This window comes from Cucumis sativus, chromosome 6 (assembly GCF_000004075.3).
Source record: "Cucumis sativus cultivar 9930 chromosome 6, Cucumber_9930_V3, whole genome shotgun sequence".
NCBI classification, from domain to species: domain Eukaryota; kingdom Viridiplantae; phylum Streptophyta; class Magnoliopsida; order Cucurbitales; family Cucurbitaceae; genus Cucumis; species Cucumis sativus.
This window is the reverse complement of record NC_026660.2, coordinates 10,764,582-10,775,304: the sequence shown is the minus strand read 5'-3', so window position 1 is coordinate 10,775,304 and position 10,723 is coordinate 10,764,582. Positions and strand designations below refer to the sequence as shown.

Below are 10,723 nucleotides of genomic sequence, written 5' to 3'. Positions count from 1 at the left end.
TCTTATTTCAACAGTAGGATAGATCTGGTATTTATTTTATTTTTTTCCTACCAACTAGATGAATCCTATTTCAACCATACTGTTGACAAAAATAATTAAAATGATTTTCTTCCATGAAAAAAATGATGAAGGATACCAATAAATGATATAAAAAAAATGCAAAGATGAAAAATAGTCCAAATCGATTTATGATTTAAACTCAAATTAAACATTCATAATTACAAACCATTTCTCTTTTTCCTCTTGACCCATTAAAGTTTAGAAAAAATGTGAGAGAAGAGTTTTGAACCTCCAACCATCTCAATTAGTTAAGATTATCGTCGGTGTAATAAATAAGAAAATAACTTATACAAATATAAAAGATCGTTATAAACAATAAAATAAAATATAGGATTTTTTTTTTTCTTTTCAATCTCTCATTTAATTATAGAGGTTGAGTATTTATAGGTTATTCTCACACATTTAATGAGAATCGCCCATTTATGCATAAATCTTTCAAACTAACTTATTATTCTTAATAATAATAGCAAATAAATAAATAAATCAGAGAGATAAAAATAATTAAGAATTTTGCATTTGAATTCAAAAATCAAAGTTGATTTATATCTATTTGATAAATAGATCAAAATTGATTTATTTATTAATTATTATGTTCTATAAAGAACAATTTAAAACTTTTTTCTTTCGTTTTATAATACGATAATTTAAAGAGAAGCTTTACCAAAATTATTGATAATATAAAACATTGGGTTTAGTTATAGCAATCACATCACTGTGAATAGCATTTTTCTAAAACCAAAAAAAGAAAGTTTTCTTTTAAAAATAGTTAGAAAATAAAAAAGCTCATCCACTCTATGACATATTTTATACATTGTATAAATATAGATGTTGATAGAGTATGCTTTTTAGATATAGATAACAATAATGGCTACCCTACAACATTAAGTAACGCCATATGATATGAATTTTCAATAATATACAATAGATCACAATAATTTAATAAAAGGTTATAATTTTATCTTAGTATAGTTGGAGTTTTATCACGCATCTTCTTCGTCTTTACATAGACTTTAATCTTTAACAATATTTAACTTTTGTATTATTTATTAGATTGTTTACTTGTTTAGAAGATAGCTTAAATTATTTTCCCTAAAAAGATTCAATTATATTTTATTGAACAATAGGTTTAAATAAACATTAAAAAAATTCCACTATGGTTTACTAACTAATTTAGGGGTGTATATGGTCAACAATGGAGTTGGTACTTTGTTTTTAGGGCAAAGGGTTCATTAAAGTTTATACTTTATTAGTTACGGGTAATATGGTAAATATCATTGTTTATCATAGAGTAACATTTTACTATATTTGAAAATGTTTTCAATAATTTTTTCATTTAAAACAATCACATTACACTCTTTTTTACTAAGTCTAAAACATTTGGGGTAAAAATGAACTTATTTCAATTAACATTAGTGTACGTTGAAGACCAAGTGGTTCATGGTTCAAACTCTCTTTTCTCGTTTATATTTAAAAAAATTACACTACAAGGCCTCATGATTTTGTCGGAGCTAGTTGATTTCCTAGATGAATGTAGCAAAATTGTACTTTTGTTCTACGAATAGGCTATTGTCTCAGTTTGATCCATATAATAATCTATCGTACTCTATTATTACAAATAAGATGTGACGTTTTGCTAGATTTATAAATATTATCAAAGTTATGTCATTTAATTTAAAAAGTAAAATTGACGACGATTTTCTCATTTTTGTTTTTTAATCTAAAAATGTATATATCAATATAGTTTTTTTAGTACAACAATCTAATGTAAAAAAAACTATAAAATGTTATAATTACTAGTACACTTGAATGCTTGTAATGTTTCTTATTACCCGTTTATGTTTTCTAATTTCCACTTTTTAGTTCCAAAAAACTTACAAATGAAAAAACATTATGTTTTTTTTTTCTCTTTTATATATATATATTGTTGTAAAATACTAGAGACAATTGAGAACATGGAAATTGAAAATATATAATATTAAAATAAATAATATATGATGTGACATATGACTATATGAACATTAAACTTAATGGATGAATGAACATCTATTTATTAATTTTTATAATAAATTTCTATATTATGTTGTTTACTTTAGTTGTAATTATTCAAGTTAAAGTTGAGAGATATAAATATAATTTGTTTTTGTGAAATAATTTTGATTAAAAACATTATTAAAAATTTGAAAGAAAGTTAAAGCCAATTTAAAAATAATTCAAATGGTCAATCATATAGACCCTTAACTTGTTATGATCACATTTATGTTTATTTATCAATTAAAGCAAGTCTAACCTTTGATCATGTAACTTTTAATTACCTAGTCAACTTTTTTTTTTTTAATTGTGTATTAGTATATTTCTCCTTTTTCTATTTAAAGTTAAAAAAAAATGAGACAAATTAAGAGTGAAAATATTTAAACAATGAAAAAAGAAAAACCAAAATGTTATATGAAAATATAAGAGTATCAATTTATATATTTAGACTATAAGATTGTATAAATTTAAATTTCAAATTTTAAAATGGTATCTATTTAAATTTTAAATTAATAGTTGTGTTTGAACTCTAGAAATTAATTTAATACAAGTTCAAATATTTAAGATTTATATTGATATAATTATTGATATATATTTTTTTAATGGAAATTAAAGAGAGATTTAAAATGAGAAGCATAGCATGGGAACTTTAATGATGGATGAAATAATTACACACATAAATCACTATTTGAATATTTAGAACAAAGTTTAGTAATTCTCACCATGTGACCAACCACAAAAAGTTCAAACCCAATCATGAATAATACTATTAACTTGTTTCCCTTTGGGGATTTTTCTCAAAATATACCTAAATTCAACCTTTATTAATGATTAATTTTATTTTAGTATTCTACTAAAAATTATTAGGCAAGTCATGTAGTCATTATGTGTATGCTTTTCATGTTAGATTTAATTTGAATTTTTCTATGATAATATCTTACAAGAATCTACTTTCACATATATAGTATTGTCAATTTATTAAGCACATCTCTAAAGAAGCAAGTTTTTTTTATTTGTTATTATTATTAAAAGAAGTAAGTAGTCTATTGTTGTTTTAAATTATTAGATAAATGTATGAAAATTTGGAAGACAAGCATAAATTAAAAATAATGCATCATTTTTAAACAACTTTTTTTTTTTTATATATGCAACTATTGGTATCATCGTGCATATATCAAATAATATAATCTCACGGAACAATATTCTTGACCATGCATGCAAACACTTTACAATTTGTAAGTTCCTAAACTATAGGTAAGATAGCTATTGTAAACTGAACTAATTTCCTCGAGCCTTTTATCAAAGTCTTTATTCATTTACCATTAGGTCAACGGATGATGATTTTAAGTATACAATTTTCTAAACCATCGATAACTTCTTTTATACTTTTGAGAAGTTGAGAAACTCAATTTAAACTAAGCATATGGCGTAAAAATATGCAATTGTCTTACAAAATTTTGTTATACAATTTTATTGTACTATATCAATATTTCTTGATTTATTTCAAATATTAACAAAAAAAACGTCTCAATCTCGTTTGATGGTAAACATAACTCAATTGATTATTTAACTTGTCAACATAAATATTTATTTAAAATAATTTTTGTTTATTTAAATAACAAACAGCACCAAAAATTAAAATATAGACATTTATTTTTAATGCTATAGAAAAGCTTAAATCTCAAAATCACTCCACATCCAATCATTTATATATTTAAGCTTTCCTTTCTATTCTTTTATCTCACATTAATTTAATACTCGTATATTTAAATTGTAATAGTATAAGATTATAGTGTAAACTAACCATTTGAAAAAGAAAAAGAAAAAGTAAACATTGTAGAAAAGAGAAAAATGATAAATATGAAGTAATAAAAATTGTAACACCCCAGGCTTAAGAGTCGGATCAGGACATTCCCCACATTCACTTGCACCCTCTGCGATCGAACAATATCATTCTTCTAACACGAGTTCTGAATCCTAGACCAGGAGGTCACCCAATATAGAATTGCTCAAAGCTAAGCATGCTTAACTTTAGAGTTCATATATGATCGAGCCACCAAAAATAAATGTGCACCTTATTAGTATAAGTATTAACTTTTAATTCTTTTAAGTATTTCTCGACATGATTTTCATGTCTTCATAATCCATTCCATTCAAATGTGATACCGGTTCATTCACGTCTCCTTCCTAATCTTAGACGTTACACAAATACTGTAACAAATGGAAAGTTTTAAAATAATAATGACGGTAGCTAATTAGAAGCTTTTAAATAGTATTTACTATAATATAATGTGGTTATTATAATCTTAAAACAATTATTTACCCCAATGTTCTCTATATTTTGTAATAACTAAGACTGTGTTTTATAATATTTTAAGTAAGTAACGAGAAGGGAAGTTTAAAGATGAACACATTGAAATTCAGCCGAGGACGCATCTAAATATTATTCTTCTATTTAAAATCCTTTTAATTTATTTATCTTATATATTATCACAATTGTTGAGATGTGTATCAAAAACTTTTTAACTAAGTCCAAATAACCTTAACGTGGTCATAGTTTAAACTCATATAACTATCCTATTAAATGAAAAAAGGTTAAAGGTTAAATTATAAGTTTAGTTCATTTAATTTCCAAATATGTTTCTAATATCACTTTATAATTGAAAATTTAAATTTTTGTTAAGTGAGTAATGACGTATTTAGTTTTATATCTATTAGATATTTTTAATTTAAGTAAGCTTTTCTTAGTTTACTCAATTAACATCACTACAAGGATAAAAGAAAAGTTGATAAAATTTCAATCAAAAAACACATTTTAGTCTGCAAACAATTTTAAAATTAAAAATCACATTTTAAATGGTCAACTTTTAGGTTCATTTCATTTGGTCACAGGAGAGTACAAATTTTTAGATATGAAGTTTGATGTAAATCTAACGTTGATTGAATTTGATAATTTAAATTTGGCATAAGGGAGTGTGTAGGGAAGAAATTATGTGGGGGTGGTTTTGAGTTCTATTTGGGGTAAGTTTTTAGAACTAACTTTGTTAGGGTAGCAATTTCACTCCTTCTTCCACCAAATTTCTTCGTCTTAATAATTATGTAGTTGATAAATGAAGTACTTGTTTTTTTAAGTTGATAATACTAACACTGTATAAGTTGAACTATGTTTATTTAGATTTTTCAAACAACTTTTAAGGTGAATGAAGGAGACTTTAATTACTTTAAAGTTAATCAAGTTACTTTACAAATTTTATTTCTATAATTCGAAAGAAAAAAGAATCGGCTGGGTAATCATTTTGCTTTGTTTTTGTTTTTTTCATTGTTGTCTTTGGTTCTTGAAAACTAAGCCTATTTTCTTTTTACCGTGATTTGCATCATTTGTAAGTGAAAAGTTGAATTTTTAAACTATTAACAAAAAAACGAGAAAATAAAAAAGAAATTTAAATGTAAAAGTAGTGTATACAAACTTAATTTTAAAAACAAAAACTAAAATTCCAAAGTCAAGCTTGGTGATCGTTTTTTTTTTGAAAATAAAGTTTATAAACGTTACTTTCACTCAAATTTATTTATTTACTATCAACGTTCTATCTATAGTTTAAAAAACTAAACCAAAATTTAAAAAATAAAAAAAACAGCTTTAAAAAACTGTATTTGTTTTTAAAATTTAGTAAGATTGAAAATCTTTGAATGAGATAGACTTAACTTACGAAAACAAGAAGAAGAAATGAAACAAATGAAACCTAAAAAATTTAATTGTTAGGAACATTTGTAGGATTGGTAGTTGAGAATCTATTTGAGTTGGGTCATTATTTATATTAACTCACTTTTTATAATGAAATTATTTATATTCCTAAAATATTACAAATTATATTTACTAACTTTCATTTGAACCCATTGATTAAAAGGTTTGGAAACGAAGTGTGTTTTTGTTGAAACAGATTGTCGGTTGACTAATTTTTGTTTAAATAAATTATTTGGACGCCGAAGGCCGAACCGAATCACGAAACCGATATCATTGCTTTTGTTGTCCAAATGAATTTATAATTTCTTTTATTTTTGAATAAATAAAATGGTACAAAATTACAAAAAAGAAAAGAAAAATATAAATACGAAATCCAAAAAAGAATTTAGGGTGGACCCCACGTGGCAAACAAAAAGCCTTTCCTTTCCTTCTCCTCTTCTCTTCTCTTCTCTTCTCTTCTACTGTTGGAAAGACCCAAATCCGCGGATTCAACCCGCGAGTTTTCTCTCTCCTCCTCTACCATTTTTGGAGCTCCGTAAAGGGAATAGAAAAGCAGAGACCTGAAGTCGAGTCTTTAGTCATAGCGTTAGACTCTCGTTTTGTAGCTTCATTGGCTTTGGCTTTGGCTTTGGCTTTGGCGTGGTTGTCTCTCTCAAATTCCTCGTGATTTCCTTTATCTACTGTTCCTTTTCCCTCTCTTTCCTCATTCACTTCCCCAACGCTAAAACCCCTTCTCTTCTTCTTCTTTTTTTTCCCAATCCACTCTCTCTCCCTTTCCATTTTCCAATTCCTTTCTTACCCATCTTCTAACCACTGGTTTCAGACGCTACGATCATCTTGACCTTCAACCTCTCTACTGGGTCGTTTTTCTTTCATCGTTTCACTGGAAATTTCGGGTAATTATTTGGATTTTCAACCCTCTTTCTGAGAATTGTGGTTTTCTACATTTTTTGTGTTACATGGAATTTCACAAGTTTGTTTGAGATTGTGGGATTTCTTAATTTTGCTGTTTTGGGTGTTTTGTATATAAATATTTGTATCATATTTTTTAGAGTGTGCTGACTGCTGAGTGATGAATCCCCTCTTGGTTTTTCGTTTTGTGTTTGTTTCGATTATTTCCTTTTGTTCATTTTCATTTTTTTAGTATTAGTTCGGAAAATTTGATGGATGACATGAAGTTCACAATTGATGTATCTTTCAAGTGTAAACCTCGAATGTGTATCCAAGGAAAGGATCATTTGTGACTCTTTCTTTAAGTCTCAGTTGATGGTCTTGGCTGGTATTAAAGTCACCGTTACAAGAGAAATAGTAATTGGTGTTCATATACTTGTTTTGTTGGTTTCTCATGCTGGGTTCTTACAATTATTTATTTATTTTTTATTTTTTGATGCAGTGTTTCTTCCAATTATAACGGATCCAAAGTGTGATTCCTGCATCAGGATAATCAATGGTTTACTGACATGAACTGGAATCCTGGCAGGATTTTGATGTTTCGTTTTGAAGTTCTTGGAAGATTGCTTATGGGTTCAACTCAGCAAGTGAGTATGGTTGAAGGGAGCTTCAGAGGACATCTGGTACAGCTTTTGATATCCGCATTGTATCTTAGAAATGATTCCTTAGAAATGGGTTAGCATTTCTAGCCAAGGTCACAACTTCTCTTTCCTTCTTTATTGTTATACCCTAAAAGATGACTACATTAGCCAGTACTTCTGAAATTGTTGAGTCAACAGAGGAATTTGATTCTGAGAAAGCTGGGACGAGTTATGGGCTACATGTAGGAAAAAAGTTTTCTATAGAGGATGACATTAATCGTTTGTTTCAAGCAATTGATATCAGATCCTTGCGTAAGAGGTCAGGCCAACAACGGGAAGCTGATAAAGATGCTTTGCGAAAGAGTGCAATGAAAAGACCAGTTAGAGTAGGTCCGTCTCACATGGCAGGGATTGGAATTTCTGAGCCCGCGAGTTTAAAGCAGGCTTTGAGGGGCTTATGTATTTCCCAGGCTGCAGAAATGGCTGCTTCAAAGAGGTTAACAAGGTCTGTAGCTTCACCCAGAATCTCTGAAGCTGGAACTATCAAAAGATTGTATAGGGCTGTGGTGGTTGAGGCCAATGGATTTGGTGTGCCTGTAAATGAAAGTAAAGCAAATTTGGTAGAAATTTCCATTGTTTCAGAGAGACTTATGTCAACTTTTCAAAATAAGATGCCTGAATTGTTGCATAAAAACGAGGCTGATATACCAAACCAAGGAGCTGAATCTTCTTCTTTCAAGAATACTGGGGTATCAGAAGAGGCGAGTGTGGATAGATTGATGTCAAAGGATCTTATAGTTAATACAGCTACTGAGGTGGCAAGTATAGAGCCACCTGGTGAGGTGGGAAAACTTAAATCTCCTTCCTTTACTCCTTCTGGTGAGAAGGATCTGGCTGCGAACAGCATGGCCATTTCCTCAAATGAAGATTTGGCAAGAAATTCAGTGCCAGAGAAGGAGAAAGGTACAATGAGTTGTTTATCTTCTCTATCAAGCTCTGGATCTGCTGTCAGGCCAAACAAAACAGCTTTCAGTAATACACGTTTCATCAAACCTATTTTCAGGACCAAGAATTTTGTCAAGAAGAAAGCAAAACTTGAAACAAATTCCTCTCCTAGTATATTTGATGTCTGCACAGTAACGGCTGACACTAATTTGGGTACCATTGCAGAAAAGTCTGAGAATCAGATGCCAGAAAATGCACAACTTCATGAGATTAAAGAAGAGGATATAGGTTCTTCCGTCTCATGTAACATAACTTTAGGTGTTGAAGTAAGTGGAAATGTGGTAAACACAGAATCTAGTAGACCTGGTACATCTCTCAACTGCTTTAACAGGAATAGACCAACTATTATGGCATCTGATGAGAGATCCAGATCAAGAGAGAAAGGGATGTTCTCTCAGAGCTCTAAAAGTAGTGTTGGTGAATGTAGCAGTAGCCCAAGCATCAGTGGGGAAAGTATTCTCAGTGGATCGAGTCGTAGTGGAGTTAGGCCTCACATGTCAAAGGACTTGAAATGGGAAGCTATCCACAACCTTCAGGATCAACATAAATGCCTAGGTTCAAGAAACTTCAAGTTGCTTAGGAGACTTGGTCTCGGGGATATTGGGACTGTGTATCTCTCTGAGCTTTGTGATTCAAGCTGTCTTTTTGCTATGAAAGTGATGGATAAGGAGTTCTTGGAAAGCAGAAAAAAAATTCTTCGAGCACAAACTGAGAGAGAGATACTGCAAATGCTCGATCATCCATTTCTCCCTACATTATATGCACATTTTGAGACGGATAAGCACTTGTGCTTGGTCATGGACTACTGTCCCAGTGGAGATCTCCATGTACTGCGTCAGAAGCAACCAAGCAAGAGTTTCTCTGAGCGTGCAGTCAGGTTAGATTAAGTACTTCAGTATGATTACACATTTGTTTTCTCACAACGATAGTATGTACTAGTGCTGCCAATCTAATCTCATGATTTCTAATCCTTTAGTTCATGCATATGTGAGAGTGTTCGTTTCTTGTATATTGGGAAGTAGAGAATAAAAAGAATAGACAGGCTTTCACCATATGTTGATGGGTGTTAGAATAGCAAATGAACTTTGAGTTTAGATGATTAGATAGATTAAAAGCACGCTCTCATGTATTTTCTGTTTGAATGTAGTCTCGAAACATTTTGTTCGATAATGTGGTTCTCTTCTTCCCGTACCAATTAGTTGGACTCATTGATAGAACATTGCATCTTTTGTTATCAAGCACTAAGTTTGATTTATTTCTTTCTGATCCAACTTGGACTTCGCTGAATCTGTCCATTCTAGGTTCTATGTTGCCGAAGTTCTTCTTGCACTGGAGTACTTACACATGCTAGGAGTTGTTTACCGAGACTTGAAACCTGAAAACGTCCTGGTTCGAGAAGATGGGCACATCATGCTCACGGACTTTGATTTGTCCCTTAGATGTGCTGTTAACCCAACGCTGCTTCAATCATCATTTCCAGTTGTGGAATCCACTAAGAGGACATTGAATCCTTGTGATGAATCTAGTTGCATTGACCCTTTCTGCCTCCATCCATCCTGGCAGGTTTCGTGCTTCACTCCCAAAGTTCTATCTGCTCCATACAAATCCCGGAGAACAAAAGCAGATTATCAGGCTAGTCTATTACCACAGCTTATAGTCGAACCAACTGGCGCACGGTCGAATTCATTTGTAGGAACCCATGAATACCTCGCCCCTGAGATTGTCAAGGGTGAAAGCCATGGGAGCGCTGTTGATTGGTGGACATATGGCATTTTCCTGTTTGAGCTACTCTACGGTAGGACTCCCTTCAAAGGTTCAGCAAACGAGGACACATTAACGAACATAGTATCTCAAACTCTCAAGTTCCCTGATTGCCCATTAGTTAGTTTTCATGCAAGAGACCTGATCAGATGTCTGCTGACAAAGGAGCCTGAAAACCGATTAGGCTCGACAAAAGGAGCTGTTGAGATTAAGCAGCACCCGTTTTTTGAAGGCCTCAATTGGGCTCTGATACGTTGTGCAACACCACCTGAGCTTCCCAAGTTTTTTGATGGTGCAACTAGTACAATGCCAGTAGATTCTGGGGAGAATACAAAGCGTAGAGATCTCGAAAATATTGAAACGGATGCAGCAATGTTCGACCTGTTTTAGCTTTTACTTTCTCTCAAGGGAACAAAGATGTTTTCGTTTACTAAGCTCTCTCATCCTCGTTATAGCTTATAATGTAAATGTCTACGTGAAAGGATAAGATAAACTATATGATGTAAAGCGTGATACATGAAATAGATAAATTTATAGCGTGTCTAAAGGAAAAACTATATCTTTTCCTTCCCTCTCAAAATATAGACAGAGTATA

General features: G+C 30.8%; 1 protein-coding gene across 2 annotated transcripts; it reads left to right on the top strand.

The window, feature by feature from the left end:
* Window positions 1-6,276: 6,276 nt before the first annotated feature.
* On the top strand, window positions 6,277-10,682 carry LOC101206786 (serine/threonine-protein kinase D6PKL1). 2 transcript variants are annotated; one of them, XM_031886950.1, is made up of 3 exons: window positions 6,277-6,726; window positions 7,311-9,244; window positions 9,669-10,682. In XM_031886950.1, exons 2-3 carry the CDS (start codon window positions 7,518-7,520, stop codon window positions 10,516-10,518), a joined length of 2,577 nt encoding a protein of 858 aa, XP_031742810.1. In that variant the 5' UTR covers window positions 6,277-6,726; window positions 7,311-7,517; the 3' UTR covers window positions 10,519-10,682. The 2 variants fall into 2 exon arrangements, with proteins under 2 accessions (XP_031742810.1, XP_011657065.1); XM_011658763.2 differs by having other exon boundaries at window positions 7,224-9,244.
* The last annotated feature ends 41 nt before the right edge of the window (window positions 10,683-10,723 follow it).

Excerpts from the sequence above, each read along its gene's own strand:
- LOC101206786 (XM_031886950.1), top strand. The coding sequence starts at position 7,518 with ATGACTACATTAGCCAGTACTTCTGAAATTGTTGAGTCAACAGAGGAA. Across the intron at positions 9,245-9,668 it reads TTCTCTGAGCGTGCAGTCAG|GTTCTATGTTGCCGAAGTTC; the intron begins GTTAGATTAAGT and ends TGTCCATTCTAG.